The sequence below is a fragment of the Lepus europaeus genome, chromosome 18 (genome assembly GCF_033115175.1).
Source record: "Lepus europaeus isolate LE1 chromosome 18, mLepTim1.pri, whole genome shotgun sequence".
NCBI lineage: Eukaryota > Metazoa > Chordata > Mammalia > Lagomorpha > Leporidae > Lepus > Lepus europaeus.
The window spans coordinates 60,600,614-60,622,086 of record NC_084844.1 but is presented as its reverse complement, the minus strand read 5'-3'; the positions used below and the strand labels follow the sequence as shown (position 1 = coordinate 60,622,086).

General features: G+C 57.8%; 1 protein-coding gene across 1 annotated transcript; it reads left to right on the top strand.

Annotated features, from left to right (window-relative positions):
• Positions 1-2,559: 2,559 nt before the first annotated feature.
• Positions 2,560-19,963, top strand: LOC133777098 (multidrug and toxin extrusion protein 2). Its single transcript, XM_062216529.1, has 17 exons — positions 2,560-2,697; positions 3,587-3,688; positions 3,986-4,054; positions 4,553-4,701; positions 5,636-5,678; positions 7,660-7,704; positions 7,922-8,019; positions 8,308-8,405; positions 8,622-8,735; positions 8,956-9,023; positions 10,125-10,233; positions 11,022-11,097; positions 11,499-11,568; positions 17,251-17,383; positions 17,469-17,563; positions 18,226-18,334; positions 19,486-19,963. The coding sequence occupies exons 1-17, from the start codon at positions 2,575-2,577 to the stop codon at positions 19,707-19,709; spliced, it is 1,725 nt and encodes a 574-aa protein (XP_062072513.1). The 5' UTR covers positions 2,560-2,574; the 3' UTR covers positions 19,710-19,963.
• The last annotated feature ends 1,510 nt before the right edge of the window (positions 19,964-21,473 follow it).

Below are 21,473 nucleotides of genomic sequence, written 5' to 3'. Positions count from 1 at the left end.
GTTTGCCCTGGAGGTCTAGGCAGGGCTGGGCAGCCTGCAGTCCAGAGTCCCCATCTCCCAAGTGAGGAACAGGCTGTTTTGCTGTCATGTGCCAATGAGGAAGGGTCACAGGGAGACACATTGCCCCCACCCTGGCCTGGGGGGTGCACATTTCACGGTGGCCAAAGGGCCAGTGCAACAACTGGGGGCCTGGTGGAGCGTAACCGAGTGAGGCGAGGTTAACAGAAGCCCCGGCCCAGGCTGGAGCTGGCAGGACAATGGGCAATGAGTTACCCGAGGGTGCCCCAGCCCTACCCCCAGCGGGCTGTCTGTTTTGCACCTGCGGCAGCTGAGCCATCAGAGGACTTCCGGGCTCTCTGCAAATGCCGCACTGCACCTGTTACCATCATGGAGGCTTGTCCTGCGGGGAGGCTGCGGGCCGGGAGGTAGGAGCTCCAGGGAGTGTCGGACCCACCAGGCCTCCCCACTCCTTCCACACGCCTGCCCCAGGAAGGAGGCGCAAATGCCCAAGGGCTAGGCTCTGCTGAGCCTGTGAGTGACAGGCTGCCCGGCAGCCAGCCAGCCTGGCCAGGTGGGGTGGAGCAGGCGTGGAGCCATGGCGACAGGTGACCGGAAGCAGGACGCACCAGAGACCATGGTTAGAACCTGCCCACTGTCCTGGCTCTGAGGGCACCACCCTGCCCCACTCCAGGGGGTTCCTGGCTCCCCACCCCCTCCCCATGCCTGTCACAGGTTGGCCCTTGCCTCAGTCTCCCAGGAATGTGTCTTTGGGACTGAGCGGGCTTGGAGTGGGATCAGCTCCTGGCCTCTCCCGGAGCATCCAGGGCTGCCCAACCCTCCCCGTCTGCAGGCTGGCAGCTCTGCTCTGCGGCTTCCCCAGGGCCAGCAGCCCTGTCACCGGGGCACTCCCCAGCAGGCTGGAAGGCGGCGTGCTGGTGGCCTGCTTGCTCCTAACAGCACGGGATGACCTGGGCAGGGGGCAGGGTTGCTGGCACTTCAGTGTCCTCACACCTGCTGCAGGCAATGCTCAGGATCTCTGCAAATGTGTGGTCTCCATCTCAGCATCCAGGGGCTGAAAACCGGCACAGCAAACTCTGAGGTGGTTCGAGTCCCGGCTTCTCCACTTCCGATCCAGCTCTCTGCTGTGGCCTAGGAAAGCAGTGGAAGATGGCCCAAGAACTTGGGCCACTGCCACTGAGATGGGAGATCCAGATGAAGTTCCAGGCTCCTGGTTTCAACTACTTTTTTTCTTTTTAATAAAAGTTTTATTTATTTGAAAGAGTTACAGAGAGGGAGAGAGAGAGAGGAAGAGAGAGAGAGAGAGAGAGAGAGAGAGAGAGAGAGAGAGAGAGAAATATCTTCCATCTGCTGGTTCACTCCCCAGAAGGCTTCAATGACCAGAGCTGCACCAATCCAAAGCCAGGAGCTTCTTCTGGGTCTCCCACATGGGTGCAGGGGCCCAAGAAGTTGGGCCATCTTCTGCTGCTTTCCCAAGTACATTAGCAGGGACTGGAAGTGCAGCAGTCGGGACTCGAACCGGCACCCATATGGGATGCTGGCACTATAGGCTGGGGCTTTAACCTGCTGCGCCACAGCACCAGCCCGCAGTCTCCTGGTTTCAGCTTGGCCCAGCCCAACCCTGGCTGCTGCAGGCATTTGTGGACTGAACCAACGGATGGAAGATCTCTAATTTTCTCTCTCTCTCTCCCCCTCTCTCTCTGACGCTACCTTTCAAATAAAGAAACAAATCTTTAGAAAGAGTTCAGTGGGAAGACAGGAGGCTGTGTGTGTGTGTGTGGTGTGTGCGGGTGCACCTGCGCGTGATGAACCAAAAGCGAGTGCGGAGTCCACCTCGGTTAGGCTTTCCCTTCCCGCCTTGCCTCTGGGGTCTGTGCCTCCCACCCTCGCTGTGGCTCTGGGGGCTCCTCGTGAGCTCCTGTGGGAGCCAGGTGGGGCGTGTGGGGCCACGGGGGCTCACCCTGCTGCGGGCAGCACCCTCACTCCTCCTTCTCCTGGGCTGAACCCAACCCCCACAGCCCTGTTCCGGATGGGTTCAGGTGACTTGGTGGCTGTCAGCCTTGCCTGTGGGGGACACTACAGACAGGGCAGAGGGAGGCTGATGGGACACTGTGGCAGGGTGACTATTCCCCACGCGGGGGTCCTCCCGAGATGCTGACGGTGGGCAGTGGGAGGGAGTGAAGACTCTTCCCGGGGATCCTAGCTCCTGTCCACAGCCCCAGTCCCCACCTGTCCTGACATTTGGTGCCCCGGGAGCAGCTCCTCCCAGGGCAGGGCTCTGGATGGAACCCAGGCTCTGCACTCTCGCGGGAGCTGGGCTGCCGCTCCCCTGCCCCTCCAGGAAAGTGGACAGTCACCAGCCAGCCTCAGGCGGGTGACTGCTGGGGGGCAGGGGGAGGAAGGCACCCTGCACAGGCCACAGGGCCGCCCCTCCTGCACCCTCTACTCATTAACCAGGCCATGAGGGCTCGGGTTGACCAGGCCTCTGGCAGCTTGCTTCTCAGAGCTGGCAGGAGAGTGCCTGGGCGCACAGGGTGGCCGGCGCTCAGGCTGGGAATGGACAGCCGGCAGGATGCAGCAAACTTGGACCAGGGCGACTGCTGCCCTGCCCTGCGCAGACTGCTCCCCAGGGGCTTCTGGGATGAGGCGCGGGCGCTGTTTGTCCTCTCTGGACCCCTGGTAAGGAGGTGGGGTAGGAGGCCAGGTAGGATGGGGGTGGAGGGGGAGGCTGGGGGCATCTGCTGGCCGGTACTGCACAGGGAAGCACCCAGAGCCTCCCTGGAAAGCATGTGTGACAGCTCCCAGCTCGGCCAGGACAGTTCCCAGGACGGCAGTGGGGCCTGATCGTGCATGGCCACGGGCAGCCCCAGCCCAAAGGGGCAGGTGCGTCCTCATTGGCACCCACAACCAGGGCCTGGCTGAGGGACTGCACCATGGCCAGGTCGCCCGGCTGCCACCCACGCCTCTGGGTGTCCCCACGGGACCTTGGCAGAGGGAAGAATCCCATCGCCCATTTTCCTGCCAAAGGGAAAGTAGTTTTCATAGTTTTTCCCCCTGGCCATACAGATGAAGTACTGGCTCTCCCTGTAAAATTTCAGACAAAATGAAAAGTTATAAAAAAAAAATTGGAGAAGGCATCATCTCAGGCCCGAGAACAGTTGCTACTGAGACTTTGTTCCTCTCCGTGTGTGTGTGCATGTGTGTGTGCGTGTGTGTGTGTCCTGACATGCACACATTACAATCTATAACATAATGATAGTAATTATAACAATAACAGCTGTATCGAATACGCGGGTTGAGCTCCCCGGCGCTGGGCACCTGTCTTGTGTTCTGGCACATTCCAGGCAGGAGCCATGGCTGCAGACAGCAGAGCAACAGCGAGAGGACTTGGGCTCCTGGCTCCCGGCCCTGGCTTCCCCAGGGCGGGTGATCTGCCCGGCTGGCTGGCAGTGAGCCAGTGAGGCCGGTGGGTGCTGGGTTCAAGGTCTGGAAGGCTGAGCAGCTGGGATGAGAAGGTGGCGACAGGGTCACCCAAAGGCTTAGTGTGACCCTGGCCTCTGTCTTCCAGTTCCTGTTCCAGGTGTTGAACTTCCTGACCTACGTCGTGGGTACTGTGTTCTGTGGGCACCTGGGCAAGGTGGAGCTGGCATCTGTGACCCTAGGGGTGGCGGTGAGTGACTCTCCACCAGGCTCCCAGGCTGCTGGGTGGCCAGTCTGGCCCACGATGACCCAGATCATGTGGCCAGATGGCTGGCACAAAACACCAGAACTGGGGCGGCCGGGCCCAGGGCTTACAGCCGTTGGGGCAGAGCCAGGCAGAGGGAGGGGCTCAGCAGAGCTGTCTCCACCACGACTTCCCTGCGGGGTGGTCTCCCTCCAAGACCCGACCCTCCTGGCAGAGCCCCGGCCTCAGACCCCCACCCCCACCCCGACAAGCCTCGGTATTTTCTCCCGTGTGCCACCCCAGTTCGTCAACGTCTGCGGAGTGTCTGTCGGATTCGGATTGTCCTCGGCATGTGACACCCTGATGTCCCAGGTAGGTGGGTCCCCTGGACCAGGAGCAGGTGCTGTCAGGGAAATGAGTTTTGACGGAGTGTGGGTCATGGAGGAGAGAAGGGTGGGGGCGGTTCCCCGACTTCTCCCTTGCAGAATAGAGCGAAACATCCGGCAGCCTGCCGTTGGGTCACCTCACTTCCCACTCCCGCATTTGGCTGCTGACCTGCCGTGCAGGCTTGTGTCAGGGGCCGGAGGGATGTGGACAGGATGTCCCTGCTGCAGGGGCCCACAGTCACGGGTGCTGGCCTGGCGGCTGTGAGGGTTATGGCTTCGCAGTGGCTCCGGGGACCTGGGCTTGCGGGCAGGCTGACATGGCCGAGCTCTGGGAGCACCATGGACACTCCCAGAGCAGACTGGGGATGACAGTGGTTAAGAGGCTGGCTCAGAAAATGGGGGCTGCCCGTGGAGGGTGGTTCCCGGTGCAGAGCGGGGCTGACCTGGCGTGGGGCCACTGAGCACGGGGCGGTGTTTCTGGCAGAGCTTCGGCAGCCCCAACAAGAAGCACGTGGGCGTCATCCTGCAGCGCGGCACGCTCATCCTGCTGCTCTGCTGCCTGCCCTGCTGGGCGCTCTTCCTCAACACCCAGCACATCCTGCTGCTCTTCAGACAGGACCCGACCGTGTCCAGGTACCACGTGGCTCCTGCTGGGCACCCAGACTGGGGAGGTTCTGCCGGGGCGGGAGACCTCAAAAAAGCCCACCTCCAACCCCTGCGTCTCTCTTGACAACCAATGGTCACCTGTCTATGGTTCTAGAATTTGCTTGGGACATTCTCCCACATAAGCCTGCAATACCAGCTATGACCAGCAGGGGACACACACATCACTTTTTTATTATTAAGGCATAAAAATTTTTTATTATTTGTTAGAGGGAAATACAAACAGACAAAATCCTCATCATCTGGTTCACTTCCCAAATACCTGCAATGAGCAGGACTGGAGTCAGGAGCCAGAGCTGGGAACTGAACCCAGGCACTCTGCTGTGGGGTGCGGGGATCTGAACTTGTAGGCCAAATGCTCCTCCCCCAATTGTAATTTAGGAAGAAAGGCGAGAAAGGGCTTTGGATGGGCATTTTATTTGCATTTGTGTCCTGGCAGCACAGAGGCTGAGCCTAAAACAAGCTTTTGAAGAAATGAGGTGTGTGGATTGCTCATGTTCCAAAAAAAGGAGGGGGGAAGATTGACGGAATTTCTGATGAATTACGGTTTAGTCTTAAATTTGAGGATGGCTCTCTCAGGGCTGTCTTGCTCATTTTACACAATGTGCTCTACCTGTGGCTATTTCCTAGTCATCAGTAATGTTTGGGGTTTCTCTCTGCTGGGAATCTCAGCTCCTTGGTCAGGGGGCGCCTGGGGTGCCGGGTCCTCGGACGCCACCTGCTGGCACCCACACCTGGTGGCAGCCTCTGCCAGAGACCGCTAGTGGTCCCCCGGCTGCCACCTGAGGGACCCGGGGATAGCCTCTCCTGGAACCCGAGTGCCCAGAGAGTCCTAGTGGGAGGCCAGCTCCCGGCCCCAAGGCCCAGCCTCCCCCAGGCCACAGCGTCTCCTCCTTCTCCACAGGTTAACCCAGGACTATGCAATGATTTTCATCCCAGGACTCCCGGTAGGTGCTGAGCGTGGGGGAGCAGTGCAAGGACAAGGGCCCCCACCCCGCCCCAGTTCTGGCTCTTTGCTGTCCCACCGGTCTGCTGGGGGGGCACTAGCCCGAGGCGGGCAGAAGGGAAGGTGTGTCTCCAGGCGGTGCGAGCTGCATCTTTCTATGTGACAGATGCCTATCGGAGAACATTTGGAAAGCACAGGGCAGAACATTTTCAAAATCTCCTTAACCCCACCGCCTCCGGAGAGATGTGACTGCTTCTTCCAGGATTATTTCTACTCATGGGCATATATGTGTTCAAATGCATATGAGGGCACTTCAAAATTTTGTGAGAAAAAAATGAAATTTATTTGCGGGCAAAAATAATGGAAATTTATGCACTTTTTTTTCCTTAAGGGGCCTTTCTCCATGAACTTTTTTATTTTAAGATTTGTTTATTTATTTGAAAGGCAGAGTTACAGAGAGAGAGAGGGAGAGAGAGAGATCTTTCATCCGCTGGTTCACTCCCCAAAATGGCCACAACAGCCAGAGCTGGGCTGGGCCGAATCCAGGAGCCAGGAGCTTCTTCTGGGTCTCCCACGCAGGTGCAGGGGCCCAAGCACTTGGGCCATCTTCTACTGCTTTCCAGGCCCATCAGCAGGGAGCTGGATCAGAAGTGGAGCAGCCGGGACTCGAACCGGCGCCCACATGGGGCAGCTTAGTCTGCTCGGCCACCACACTGGTCTCTTCTACTCCCTTCTGAAGCACCTATACTTGTATCGTCTGCTTTTTCACTGGAATAACTTGTGTGTGTGAGGAGGTTCACTGTGAAGACTGCACCATTTTATACCAGAGACTTGAACAGCCAGGTTTGATGTCAAGGAAAGTCCTAGAAGCGGCCGGCGCCGCGGCTCACTAGGCTAATCCTCCGCCTGCAGCGCCAGCACACCAGGTTCTAGTCCTGGTCGGGGCGCCGGATTCTGTCCCGGTTGCCCCTCTTCCAGGCCAGCTCTCTGCTGTGGCCAGGGAGTGCAGTGGAAGATGGCCCAAGTGCTTGGGCCCTGCACCCCATGGGAGACCAGGAGAAACACCTGGCTCCTGCCATAGGATCAGCGCGGTGTGCCAGCCGCAGCGCGCCAGCTGCGGCGGCCATTGGAGGGTGAACCAACGGCAAAGGAAGACCTTTCTCTCTGTCTCTCTCTCTCTCTCTCTCACTGTCCACCCTGCCTGTCAAAAAAATTAATAAATAAATAAAATAATAAAAAAAAGCAATCCCCCATGGATCCCAGGAGGACACACAGTGATCACGGCCGTCACGGACTGGGCGCCTGGGCCTGGGAGCGGTGATTCGCTCAGTTCACACAGCTCATGAGAGGCAGAGGCGGGATTTGAACCCAGGCAGTCAGGGGCCAGCTCCGCACTCTGTATCCCCTTCCTCTCCTGAAAAGAAGTAGAGGCATGAGGGACAGGACAGGGTAGGATGCCCCTGACTGCCCACATGGGCCTGCCACCTCGTGGGGTCCTGAACCTGCCCAGCAGAGACTGCCCCGGGCCAACACTGCTCAGCCCCGCCCCCACTCCCACACTCCCTTGGTTCAAGGCCATCCCCTGCAAATCCTGGACTCTGGAAGCCACAGCCAAGTCCTGGATGACCATGGCCTGTGGCCCGTGGCCCGTGGCACGGTGTGAACAGGACCCTGAGTCACCCTCCTGCTGCAGAGTCCCAGGAGGGCAGCCCGGGGGGCCCCGCCCCGTGTACAGCCAGGCTGAAGCCCCTCCCAGCGCCCACGCACCTGCTCAGCTTCCCCTGCGGCTGGGCAGGCGCCCCGACGGGCCCCCAACACAGGCAAAGCCAGCATGCACCCAGGTGGCTGCCTTGGCTCCCCCTCCCCCAAACTCAGGCACCTACATCCTGGGAGGGAATATCAGGTAATGGCTGTCAGATATTTTGGAGGGTGGTGGCCCTCGCTGTTGATTTGTTTTGTTTTGCTTTGTTTTTTTTATGCAGGCAATTTTTCTTTACAGTCTGCTGGCAAAGTATTTGCAAAATCAGGTACAGGCTCCTGGCTCCAGGGGGTGGGGATGGGGGGCTGCCAGGGTCTGTGCCCCGCCCTCCTGTCTGTGACCCAGCCTCCAAAGGGGTCACCTCCCACCTGCCCCACTACATCCGACCTCTGGCCAAGGGCCCAGGACAAGCTCCTCCCACTCCCGGTGGGGCCACACCCCCTGGGCCCCGCCTGCGGAGCGCGGCCAGTCTCTGTTGATTTCAGGGAATCGTCTGGCCGCAAGTCCTTAGCGGCGTAGTGGGCAACTGCGTCAACGGCGTCGCCAACTACGCTCTGGTGTCCGTGCTGAATCTGGGGGTCAGGTGAGCCCCGGAGAGGGCTGCTGAGCAGAGGGAGCTGGTGGGGAAGGGGGCACCTCCCACTGAGTTCCGCCCCACCCCAGCCCTCCGCGAGCGGGCGCGAAGAGTGGGGTGGGGGGCCTGGCAGGGTGCCCCCAGAACACTGGGTTAGCGGCTGCCCGGCCAGAGTGGGGTGCAGAGTCCAGGATGCGCGAGCTGGCAGAGCCGTGGCTGCACCCGCCTCCTCCAGCTCTCTGCTGGCTCAGCTCCCAGGGCCAGCCTGAGCCCAGCCCTGCCGCCCTCTCTCCCCAGGGGCGCTGCCTACGCCAACACCATCTCCCAGTTCGTGCAAGCCGCCTTCCTCTTTCTCCACATCCTGCTGAAGAAGCTGCACCTGGAGACGTGGGGAGGTGCGCACGCAGCCCCGCCCCGCGCACGCCGAGCTGCTTTTGCTTATCCATCCCCCAACAAGACCCAGGGTCCCTGGTGCTGGCTGGGTCTCTCCCAGGACCCTGGCCTCTCAGGATGGTGCCAGCCCTGTGTGTTGGCAGGGGCACCCAGCACCCTGATCCTGCTTCCTCCCCGACCTGCCCCAGCGCCTGCTCTAGCCGGCCTCTCTATTCTAGGTTGGTCCAGCCAGTGCCTCCAGGACTGGGGCCCCTTCTTCTCGCTGGCCATCCCCAGCATGCTCATGATATGTGTGGAGTGGTGGGCTTACGAGATTGGCAGCTTCCTCATGGGTGCGTGCAGAGCGCGGGTGGGAGCCATGTGTGGGCAGCACGGCTGGCTAGAGGCCACCCTCCTCCCCTGCTCCAGGGTGAGTGGTTCACTGCCCACTCCTGGTTGCACCTGCCAGCCTCCCTCCCACCCCAGGGCGCCCCAGGGCTGAGGCCCGGCCTGGGGCGCCACCCAGGTTTCTGGGCCACCGGTGAGCCCTGACTCATGCTGCCTCTCCCCCAGGCCTGCTGGGCGTAGTGGACCTCTCTGGCCAGGCCATCATCTATGAAGTAGCCACAGTGGTCTACATGGTAAGTCTCCTCCCGGGATGCTTCCCTTGGCAACTGAGGTGTCACGGGAGGGGACAGGCTGTCTCTGTCCCCCAAGGCATCGCTCCCCACCCTCCTGGTCCCTCAGGTGCTAGACCCTGCTCCCTGCACACACAGAGGCCCTCAGTCTGTCTCCGGAGGTGCTAGAATTGTTTTTTTTTTTTTTTAATTTTTAAAACATCTATTTGAAAGTCAGAATTACGGGTTGGGGGGGGGGGGAGCAGAGGGAGGCGAGACAGAGACATCTTCCATCTGTTGGCTCACTCTCCAAATGGCTGGAATGGCCAGGGCTAGGCTGATCCAAAGCCAGGAACCAGGAGCTTCTTCCAGGTCTCCCATGTGTAGGGGTCCAAGCACTTGGGCCATCTTCCACTGCTTTCCCAGGCACATTAGCTGAGAGCTGGATGGGAAGTAGAGCAGCCAGGACTCGAACCGGCGCCCACATGGGATGCAGGCATGGCGGTAGCTTTACCCACTGCATCACAGTGATGGCCCCAGGTGCTAGAATTTTAAAAATTAATCTGCATATTTTAAAAGTGAACAATTTCACAGTACAATCTCAATTTTTGGATTGTCATTAAAAAAATCCTTGTCACCTGAGGACAAATCTGCCAGCCACCTGGGACCCCAGCAAAGTGGTCACAGGAATCTATATTTGCAAACCGAATTTATAGAGTCTTATTTCTACAGATGGTTTCCACTGGGGAGAAAAATTGTTGTTTTTTTGTTTGTTTGTTTCCTCAGGGAGCTTTCCTGGTGTACCTAACATCACATTCACCTCTTTCACACTCTTGTTCTCTGGATTTTAGCTACACACCGATCTCAGTTGCCTGTGACATTTTTGATGATCAGGACCCATTAGCCCCCTTGGGACAGCCCCAGGCACTCTCCCAGCCCCAGACACTACTGCCTTCAGCCACCAGGGGGCCCCATCCTCACACCGTCCCCTGAGATGCACAGGTCTTCAGGCTCTCCTCCCTCCTGGCCCCGACTGCCTGCACCCTCACAGCCCTAGCCCCACCCTGGTTTAGGATCCCAAGCCCCTCCTGCGATCTGACAGCACCTTTTCGTCTGGGATCCCAGATTCCCATGGGGCTCGGCATGGCCGTGTGCGTCCGAGTGGGGACAGCGCTGGGAGCCGCGGACACCCTGCAAGCAAAGCGATCGGCTGTCTCGGGCCTTCTCTGCACAGGTCGGGGGTGTGGGAGCCCTCCCCCGCTGTCACGGGTGGGTCGAGGGCTTGGGCCAGCGGAGGTTCCTGTATGTGGGAGGCAGGGCTGGCCTGGGAGCAGGCAGAGTGGCCTTCCGAACCTGCTGGACCTGCCATGAGGCCGGGCAGCCTCTCCCTGGAGCCCAGCCCCTTTCCCTTACAGCCACTCACTCCTCCCCTGCAGCCAGGATCCCGGGGATGCTCCGGGAGACCAGACGGCTGCCTGCCGCAGCTGGGCTTAGATAACAGTGGGATGCCAGGGGGCCCTGCCTTCCCCTGGAGTCTCTCCCTGGTCTCCATACATGCATTGCACTGTAAAGGAACCACTCTGCGTCCTCCCATGTCGTGGCCCTGCCTCCCTGGGACCAGCAGGTGCAACCAGCAACGGTTCTCAGCCCGGCCTTAGCCTTCCTTCCCTGGAACCTCCCCAGAAGGGCTGGACGAGAGTGCTGGGTGTCAGGTGGCAGTTGGATCGGCAGCAGGCAGGAGCCAGGGGTCCGAGAAAGTGCATTCCTAAAAAGTCACGGGTGCCGCCGCCTCTGTGGGCCCAGGACGCCCACTCGGAGAGCCACGGAGTAAAAGCCTTTCACGTGGTGCCCCCCCCCCCAGCGGGATGGCACGCAAGCACCCAACCCAAGGGGAGGACTTGAAGGCAGGGGGAGGGCCTCCGGGGTGCCGTGCACAGCTCGGGGGGCCATTCCTTTTCTCACCCAAGCCGGGGTCCCCCGCGGATTGGGGTCCGTCACTTCTGTCCCCTTTGCCTTTTCCAGTGGGCACCTCCCTGGTGGTGGGCACCCTGCTGGGGCTCCTGAACAGCCAGCTGGGGTACATTTTCACCAGTGATGAGTAGGTAATCCGTTTTCTTCACTGCCTTCCGGGAAATGTCAGGGCGGTGGTCCCCAGGGGGCCCTCAGGGACTCTCCCACCTGCCTGGCTCCAGGCACAGCCCAGACTTTGGCCTCTCTGGGAGGAGCCCAGCTCTCTCGGCTTGTCTGTTCGGGCCGTGGCATTCACCCCAGTTGGCTCACGGACAAGATGCTAGCTGCAGTTCGCCAGTCCAAACCGGTGGGGACTCTCCCAGAGGTTAAGGTGTGGCCCATGCACACGTGGCTAGGAGTGGTTGTCCCCTGTGTGTGGGTACTGCTCCTCGCTCAAAGACTCGGGGGTAGGGGGATGGTGTGGAGGGAGGGGCGGGGCTGAGGCTGTCTTAGTGCACAAGTGAGGGTCTCTCCCCGTTCCCCCTGCAGAGAGGTCATTGCCCTGGTGAACCAGGTCTTGCCGATTTACATCGTCTTTCAGCTTGTGGAGGCCGTCTGTGTGAGTACCCCCCGATGTGCAGCCTGCCTCCCAGACCCTGCTCCGGGCTCCCCGGCCTCCCTGACGGACACCCTGTGGGGGACAGACACCAGAGTAACTTGCAGAAGAGCACCAGCTGGGATTCGATCTGTTGTCCCTCGAGGCAGTCAATGCAGAGGAGCAAAAAGCGGCAGAAACGCCCAGCCCACGCCCGGATGTCTCTTCCTTCCAAGTTCCTCGTGAGCAGGGGTCCTGGGCACAGAGCCTGCTGCAGACTGGCCAGGAGCTCTGCCACAGGCACACCCTGTCACCTGGGCGGAGGGAAATGAGTCAGCCCAGGAGTCAGAGGAGCACCTTGTTCTGCTCCTTTGCTCACAAGCAGATAGGTTCCCCTTGATGCAGATTTGAAATTGAAGAGAGAGAGAGAGAGAGAGAGAGAGAGAGTGTCATCTTCCATCTTCTGGTTCACTCCCCAAATAGCTGCAATGGCCAGGAGTGGGCTGGGCTGAAGCCAGGAGCCAGGAGCTCCTTCTGGGTCTCCCACGTGGGTGCAGAGGCCCAAGCACTTGGGCCATCTTCTACTGCTTTCCTAGGCACATTAGCAGGGAGTTGGATCAGAAGTGGGGCAGCCGGAACTTGAACCAGTGCCCACATAGGATGCCGGCACTGTAGGTGGTGGCTTTACCCGCCATACCACAGTGCCGGCCCCTGGTCTTACTTTTTGTAAGATTTGAGATCTATGTCTCGATTCCTTTTTTTTGCATGGGGATGCACAGTTCTTCCAGAGGGCTCCCCACTGTATTGCCTCTGCTCCTTTGTCAGAGATCAACTGACTGGGTTTGCATGGGTCTGTTTCTTGGCTATCAGTTCTGTGCAAAGGATCTACTTGTGAATTCTTGTTTTGTACCACACTGTCTTGATTCCTTAGCCTATGGTGAGTCTTAGGGCTGGGTTGTGTCATTCCCCTGACACTGCGTTAATACTGTGTGGGTTATATGGGGCCTTTGGCCTTTCCACAGATGTGTTAGGGTCAATTTCCCAGTATCCACACACCAACTTGCTGGGATCACCTCTCCTTTCCATGGGGACCATCCTGGAGGGGACGTACTGGCATGTCAGTATGGTTTCAATGACAAACCTTGAGCCCCCTTTTGTGTGTCTTCTTCAGTGAAATGCCTATTCAAGCCTTTTGCCCATGTAAAGAAAATGAATCTTTTTTTTTTAAAATCATATTGCTAGGGCTACAGTGACAAAGCACCAAAACCTTGGTGGCTTAAATCACAGACATGTGCTGTTTACAGTTCTGGAACTCAGACTTCCTACACCAAGGCTCAGCAGGCTTCATTGCCACTGAAGTCATCAGGGAGGCTCTGTCCTGGGCCCATCCCCCACCTTCTAGGAGCCACAGTGTTAGAGATGGCCAACCTGTCTCTTCACCTCACCTGGTTTCTGTGGGTGTCTGTCTCTGTGTCCAAGGTTCCCTTCCTTTTTTTAAAAACAAGATTTATTCATTTACTTGAAAGGCAGAGTTACAGAGAGAGAAAGAGAGAGATGAAAGAGAGAGGTCTTCCATCTGCTGGTTCACTCCCTAGATGGCCACAATGGCTGGAGCTGCACCGATCCGAAGCCAGGAGCCAGGAGCTTCCGAGTTCTCCCATGCAGGTGCAGGGGCTCAAGTAAGTGGGCCATCCTCCACTACTTTCCCGGGCCATAGCGGAGAACTGGATCGGAAGTGGAGCAGCTGGGACTTGAACTGGTGCCCATATGGGATGCCGGCACTGCAGGCAGCTCCTTATCTGCAATGCCACAGCGCCAGCCCCATCAATCTTGCCCTTCTTCTGTGTAATTTATTCCTAAGTTTTTGTTGTTCTTCTTTGATGCTATTGTGATTGTTTTTTTTTTTTAAATTTATTTGACAGATAGAGTTAGACAGTGAGAGAAAGGGACAGACAGAAGGGTCTTCCTTCCATTGGTTCACCCCTCAAATGGCCGCTAGGGCCAGAGCTACGCTGATCCAAAGCTAGGAGCCAGGTGCTTCCTCCTGGTCTCCCATGCGGGTGCAGGGCCCAAGCACTTGGCCATCCTCCACTGCCCTCCCAGGCCACAACAGAGAGCTGGACTGGAAGAGGAGCAACCGGGACTAGAACCCGGCACCCATATGGGATACCGGCGCCGCAGATGGAGAATTAACCAAGTGAGTCACGGCGCCAGCCCCAATTTTTTTTTTTTTTTTAAATTAACTTCTGGATTGCTCATAGCTAGTTTATAGAAAAACTGTTTTATTATGACCTCTTACCCTGTGACCTTGTTAAACTTGACCTAGTAATTGTGTGTGCATGGGTAGATGGGTGGATGTGTTTCTGAAGGCTTTCTACATATAGGATCATGGCATCTGTGAATAAAAACAGTTTTAGTTCTGTCTTTCGAAACTGACTTGATTCCTCAGTGCTATGTTGGATAGAAGTGGCAAGTGCCTACGTCTGTGCCTTGGTCCTCATGTTAGGGGTAAAATATTCCAAGTGTCCAGTCTTTCGGTATCAAGTTTGTTACTAGTAGGATGTTCATAAATTCCCTGTGTCAGGCTAAAGCCCAGTCCCTGGATAGCTGAGACATCTTCTCATGAGTGAGTATTGGATTTTACAGAATCCTTTATCTCATGAGTATTAAGATAACGATGTCTGATCCTTTATTCCATTAGCATGGTATGTTACATTAGCGTTCCAGATACTATCCTCCACATTCCCGGCACAAACTCCTACTGGCCATGGTGTGTATCTCTCCTCTGTATCACTCCTTTGGGTCGCTAACGTTCTGTGGAAGAGTCACAGTGTGTGTTCATGAGTTGTTCGGCTGTCATTGTGTTTTTTCCTTGTGTTATCTTGATCTGGTTTTGCTGGAAGGCTAACACTGGCTTCATAAAACGAATTTGGAAGTATCCTTTTCCTCTCATGATGTCTGGCATTTTTTTTTTTCCTTTTCAGACATTCATTTATTTATTTGAATGGGTTCACTCCCCAGATGCCTGGAGGGGCCATGGCTGGGCCATGGGAGAAGCTGGGAGCCAGGAAGGGCCTGGATTCTGTCCTATGTCGGTGGCAGGGACCCAGTGACTCCAGTCATCACTGCGGCCTCCCAGGGTCTCCAGGGTCCCAGGAAGGTGGAGTCGGGTGCCAGGGCTAGGAATTGAACCCAGATGCTCTGATGTGGGCTGCAGGCAGTGTAACCACTGGGCTGCATGCCTGTTCCTGTTCTATTCTTCAAGTGTTTAATAAAATCCACCAGTGCAGCCATCTGGGCTTGGCTTTTTCCTTGTCCAAAGATTTTAAATCATTAATTCAGTCTGTTCACTTGTTTTAGGTCTATTCAGACTTTGTTGCTTGTTGGCTTCATTTGAGTAATGTGTGTCTTTCTACGAATTTATTCACCGCAACTGGATTGTCTGTTCTTTCCCATGAAGTCATTGATAATGCGCTCTTCTCATCTCTGTGCTGGGAGATAACGTTCTCTCATTCGTTTGGGTAGTGTGTGTCTTACTTTCATGTTTTCTTGGTCTTACTTTCCTGAGGTCAATTCACTGATGTTATAGGTCTTATCAAAAACACTCACTTTCGATTCAATGTTTTCTACTGTTTATTTCAATGATTTTCATGCGAATCTTTTATCCTCCTTTTTTTTTTTTTTTTTTTACAGGCAGAGTGGACAGTGAGAGGGAGAGACAGAGAGAAAGGTCCTCCTTTTTCCATTGGTTCACCCCCCAGTGGCCGCTGCGGCCGGCGCACACCGCGCCGATCTGAAGCCAGGAGCCAGGTGCTTCTCCTGGTCTCCCATGGGGTGCAGGGCCCAAGCACTTGGGCCATCCTCCACTGCACTCCTGGGCCACAGCAGAGAGCTGGCCTGGAAGAGGGGCAACCGGGATAGAATCCGGCGTCCCAACCGGGACTAGAACCCGGTGTGCCGGCGCCGCAGGCGGAGGATTAACCTAGTGAGCTGCGGTGCCGGCCTACCCTCCCTTTCCTTCTGTCTTATTTGGGCATAGTCTGTTTTTCTTTCCTAGTTTTTTAGGGTGGAGCATCAGGCTGTCGATGTGAGATCCTTCTTGCCTGACCGAATCGTTTTAAAGTTAAACATTTCCCCCCGAGGCACTGCTTTGGCTGCGTCTGATTCTTTGCAATATGTCGTCATGAAATTCAAAATATTTAAACATTTCTCCTATGATTTATCTTTTACCCACAGGTTTAGAAGTGTGCTATTTCATTCCCAAGTATCTAGGGTGTTTCTTTCTGGGAAGCCTGGAGATTCACTTAATTCTGGAAGAGTTCCGTCTTTGACGGCTCTGAGGCCTGGCGCAGGTCTCTGCTGGAGGGTGCTGTGTGTGGCCGTGACCCAAGGCTGTCCCGTCGGCTCAGGAACTTGCCTGGACGGATTGTGTGACTCTCACAGCGTGCGGCTGTCGATCTCTCTGCCCAACGTTTTTCCTTCTTCCCTTGTTTTTTATCGTGAAGTCTAGCTCCCCAGTCTTAAAAAACCCCTCCAACACCTCTGGCAGCTAGCAAGGCTCCTGCTAAGGTCTACTGACAGAGAGCTGCGTGTGGGCGGAGACACGGAGTGGTGGCTGTGTTCACGCCTGTCCCAGCTTGTACTTTCTTCTTGAATCCTTTTGGTCTCCTCTGTGCGTGGGCGCAGGGCCTAGGACTGTCCTCACATGTGTGTGGGGTGCTTGGCCCTGCTCCCAGATCTGCTACTACCCGGATGCACAGCCCCTGGCCAACCTGGGATATGTGGGCAATTCATCTGCTCCCCGTGACTCTCCTGTGTGACCCCATGTGCCTCCCAGTGAAATCCTTGTCTAGTCCTCTGGCCCACGGGGTCCCCCCAAACAGGCCCACAACCTCGGCTTAGTCGGGCCACCAGCCCTGTCTTTGTGCCTGCCACTGGAATCGCCATTTTAATTCACAGCGCTCTGAACCAGGGCTTCTCAGCTTCAGCACAACCTGCACGGGAGGTCAGACGCATCTGTCACAGACACCCCCCCCCCCCCCCACCGCGGTACCGCAGGAGCGGTAGCTGCATGCCTGGTCTCTGACCACCAGATGGCAGTAGCACCCCTCACTGAACAATCCTCTCCAGGGCTGAGTAGTCTGTGCAGCAGTTCGGATACTGCTTGGAACGCCCACACTCCATGTCAGAGTGCCCGGGTTCGAGTCCTGGATTTGCTCCTTTGACAGCTTCTAGGAGCTGGAAAGGGCAGAGAGACAGATTGTCCCCCAAGCACAGCCAAAAGGAACCAGCCCGCCCCGTCTCCACCACGCCAAGTTAGTCTGGCTTCCCCAGAGCCGCCAGGGACTGGCTGGTCGCCAAGGCTGCCTGTGCTTTGTTGCCAGGCAGGGATGGCGTGGAGATGAAGCCCGGTGGGTGCTCCGAGTGGAGCTCAAATCGCAGGTGCTCTAGTGCAACCCCGGGCAGCAAGGAAGACAGGGGGACGAGGGCACCGGCGCCACGCGGGGAGACAGGGGGACGAGGGCACCTGCGCCACGCGGGGAGACAGGGGGACGAGGGCACCTGCGCCACGCGGGGAGACAGGGGGACGAGGGCACCTGCGCCACGCGGGGAGACAGGGAGAGGAGGGCACCTGCGCCATGCGGGGAGACAGGGGGACGAGGGCACCTGCGCCACGCGGGCCGCTCATTGGTGCCTCCCTCCCAGTGTGTGTTTGGTGGAGTCCTGCGGGGCACGGGGAAGCAAGCCTTCGGTGCCATCGTGAACGCCATCATGTACTACATCGTTGGCCTCCCTCTGGGCATCGTGCTGACCTTTGTGGTCGGAATGAGGATCATGGGTACGCAGCACCAAGGAAAGTGGGTGGGCCTAGGCAGTCACCGGCCCCTGCCCCTCCCCCGCCCATCAGCTCTTGTCTCCCACAGGCCTCTGGCTGGGCATGCTGACCTGTATCTTCCTGGCAGCTGTCACCTTTGTTGCCTACGCAGTCCAGTTGGACTGGAAGCTGGCGGCAGAGGAGGTGAGTGGGTCAGCAGCCCCCGGATGGGACAGCCTAGCCAGAAATGCCCAAGGCAAGGTCAGGGCTTGGTGGGGGCATGGAGGGGATTGGGAAGTGTGCATGGGAGGGGACCTAGAGGGGCGGCCTGAGCCTCACCAGCCACTCCTGTCATTGTAACTGGCCAGTGTAAGAGCACGCCCTGCAGGTACAAAGAGAAACACAAAACCACACACCTTCCCACCTGCAAAAGCAAAGCGCTCCAGCGGCTGCCCGCAGGTGAGCCCCCCAGGGCGTGCCAACAGCACCCCGCCCGCCTGCTCGGGCACAGAGCACCCTGCGACAGGGACAGTGGGGCACCGTCTGTGCAGCAGCGACGTCATCTGGACGTGACTGTGGGTTTCAGAGGACAGCAGTCAGGGACCCCCACAAGCACCCACACATGCCGTATGTTGCCTCAGCTTGCTGGGTTTAAATGCAAGACATTCGAGGCTGGTGGAGAGCGGGAGGGTGCAGGCTGGCCCAGGAGAGCGGGAGGGTGCAGGCTGGCCCAGGAGAGCGGGAGGGTGCAGGCTGGCCCGGGAGAGCCGGAGGGTGGAGGCTGGCCCGGGAGAGCCGGAGGGTGGAGGCTGGCCCGGGTGAGCGGGAGGGTGCAGGCTGGCCCAGGTGCACGCTCTCTCCTTCAGGCCCAGAAGCACGCGGGGCTACAGCAGCAGCAGCAGCAGCAGCAGCAGCAGCAGGGAGCAGAGTGCACAGCCCCCAGCCCAGGGCCTGACAAGGCCGTAGTGTCTTCAGGTAATGTGGTCCTGGCGGCTTCTGCTTTCACACACACACACACGCACACACAGAAATACAGAGGCACACACAGATACACACAGACACAAACAGATACACAGGCACAGAAACAGACACACAGAAACACACAGAGACACACACAGATACACATACACACACACACAGGCACAGAAACAGACACAGAGATACACAGACCCACAGACCCACACACACAGATACACACAGACACTTGCTCCCGGCCGCCCTGTGGGTCTCACGTGGCTGGGCAGCCCGTGCTGTTCCCCCTGTCACCGTGAGAAGAGCATCCCAAGCACCAGCGCGACAACAACAGACCTACTGTGTGACAGGCATGGTACGACCTGGCCCCGCCCTAAGAACATGGCCGCGTGGCCCTAAGCAGCCAGATCCAGACGTAGCAGCATCCTCAAATGAGGGAGTGGGGCTGAAAAAGCTTTTCCCTCCCACAGCTCCTAAAGGCACAAGGAGAGAAGCCAAGCCTTGGCTCTCCTGGCTCTAAAGCCATCACTGGCCAAGCCCCCCAGGATGCAAGGCCATCTTGGCCTGCAGCTGTGGGCCCGCAAGGTCAGCCTGGACCCCCGTCAAGGGCTGTAGGGGCCACGCTGCCCGCGTCTCCTCTCTGCGGCAGGCAGAGGGCCCCTCTCTGGCTTTCACCCACGTCTATGTGACAAAGCGATGGCCTCCATGTTCAGACACACTGTCCCTGCCTGCCCCCTGGGGGCGGGTCCCAGTGCCACACACATGTGTTAACACAGCCCAAAGTCCGTTATGGGGGAGGTTATGTCCCGTGCCCTCAGCTCCTGCTGGGCCAGCTCTCAAAACCCTGGGGACTTCACGTGTCCCGAGAGGTTAAGATAGACTCAACTCAGTGCCAATAGGACTCGCTGGGTCCTGGGCCATTGCACGGGCGAGCTGGGACTTGAGCAGCCCTGTGTCTCCTTAGGGGGAAGCTTTATGTGGACACCAAAGTCCCTGTTTGAGAGGCTCGTCCATGCACTTCCTCCTCTGATCTTACTTGGAAGGCTGAGGCGAGGCCTGGGGGTTAATAGCCAGGTACGCGGTGTAACACAGGCGGCAGGGCAGGTCCCCGGGGCCCCTGCATTCCTATTAACTCCTCCTGTTTGTTCCTGCAGTGGCCACGGGCGGCAACCCGGGCATAGCTCTGACGATGTACTCCCGGCCTGGGTGTCACGCGGACTTCTACGGGAGACCAGAGGCAGCGGCCCCTGCCCCCGGGGCTCCGGCCAGCAGGTTGTCAGTGCGACAGCTGCTCTTCCGCCGCGGGGCTGCCCTGGCGGCCTCGGTGGCCGTGCTGATGGCGGGCCTTCTGGTCAGGGTCCTGACCACAAGGTACTAACTCGCACAGCCGCTGGGAAGCAGGAAGAATGGGTGGCCCCAGCACGCACGTGTGTGCACACTCAAACTCGCACACGGTCCGGGTGCAGGCAGGCACTGGACACGGAGCACTCCTCAGAAACAGAGCTGTGCAGGGCGCCTCTGTGGTGGCATTCCGTGGGATCCGAACTACGCGCGCACAGACAATTTTGTTGGGGGCAAATGGAGCCAGCCCGGGGAACGAGACTCCTGGGATTGCCATGGTCAATGGTTTCAAGTGGGAGATTTCAAATAAAACCCAAACGGCGCGACGTTAAGAAATGCCTCTTCCCCAGACACGGCCCCTGTTTATTCGTGAAGCTTTTGTGAGATGCTTGGGGCGGGGGCCCATGGGTCCTGTGCAGGCAGCCCCGCTGTGCCCCTGTGGACACTGGCGGCGGGAGAGCCGCCCAGGCAGGTGGCTGTGAAGCCCCCTTCTTCCTTTCCCTGCAGTCCCTTCATCCCATCAGACTTTGAGAAACACTTCCCCCCTTAGTGGTGAGGATATACACGGGGACACGAACCCCAGCTTGTCTGGCCACACAGCCTCCACTTCTTCAGGCTCAAAGGTGAATCTGGCCCCCCTGGGTCATCCCACGTGGAGGACAGTCCAGCTGCCCCTGGACTAGCCAAAACTAGGCTCATAAATGAAGTTAAGCATCGGTCAAGGCCATGAGGATGGGAACCTGTTCTGAATTCGACGCTACAGGCTCGGTTCTCAGTGGCGCTCTCTCAAGGGAAGGCGGAGGCCTGCATCGGTCACACACACAGCTTAATGACCTTCTACCACCCAAACGAACAACCGGGCGCAGAGCCAGAGCCTGGCCAACTCATGGGTGAAGCAACTCTAGAACCCACGCCATCACTTCTCCAAGTGTGTCCCAAGGTCAATGGGATTAAGGAAGAGGGTCCACGTTTAAGGAAGTTTGAGAAACAGCAGCGCCTCCAAGTTTCTGGGGTGCTCTAGTCATGTGCCACGTGCTTTACAAAGGGTTGCCACGTTAGGCCGGCGCCGTGGCTCAACAGGCTAATCCTCCGCCTTGCGGCGCCGGCACACGGGGTTCTAGTCCCGGTCGGGGCGCCGGATTCTGTCCCGGTTGCCCCTCTTCCAGGCCAGCTCTCTGCTGTGGCCAGGGAGTGCAGAGGAGGATGGCCCAAGTACTTGGGCCCTGCACCCCATGGCAGACCAGGAGAAGCACCTGGCTCCTGCCATCAGATCAGCGCGGTGCGCTGGCCGCAGTGCGCCGGCCGTGGCAGCCATTGGAGGGAGACCTATCTCTCTGTCTCTCTCTCACTGTCCACTCTGCCTGTCAAAACAAACAAACAAACAAACAAAAAAGGGTTGCCACGGGACCACTGCGTGTGTGAGATGTTGTGGGGTTCGTGCCCCTGGGCCACACTCAGAGAAGCATTTGTTTTACGTCAGTGGGGGGGATGCCCCGGGAAGAAGCTGCTCACACGCACACAGATGACAACGGGAGAGCTGAGCCAATCTTCTTGGCGAACAATTTAAAATGACAAGGTATGACAAAGAGAACTGACACACACCACTTTCTATAAAGGCACGAAAACCCCAGGTTTCTAGTTGAGAAAATCTGTGGTCAAAGGGGTACCTCCGATGGGCTTGGATTCCACAACAGGAGCATTAAAATTCACACCGATTTTACGAAATACATTTATTTGGGAGGGCATATTACTAGGCAAGCCAATGATTTAGCTTAATTAAAAATTACAAAGTATGATTTAA

Bases quoted from the DNA above. Each gene is read 5' to 3' on its own strand.
- LOC133777098 (XM_062216529.1), top strand. From the start codon at position 2,575: ATGGACAGCCGGCAGGATGCAGCAAACTTGGACCAGGGCGACTGCTGC. The intron at 8,406-8,621 runs GTGCGCACGCAG...TCTCTATTCTAG, and splicing joins GCACCTGGAGACGTGGGGAG to GTTGGTCCAGCCAGTGCCTC. The intron at 17,384-17,468 runs GTACGCAGCACC...TGTCTCCCACAG, and splicing joins GGTCGGAATGAGGATCATGG to GCCTCTGGCTGGGCATGCTG.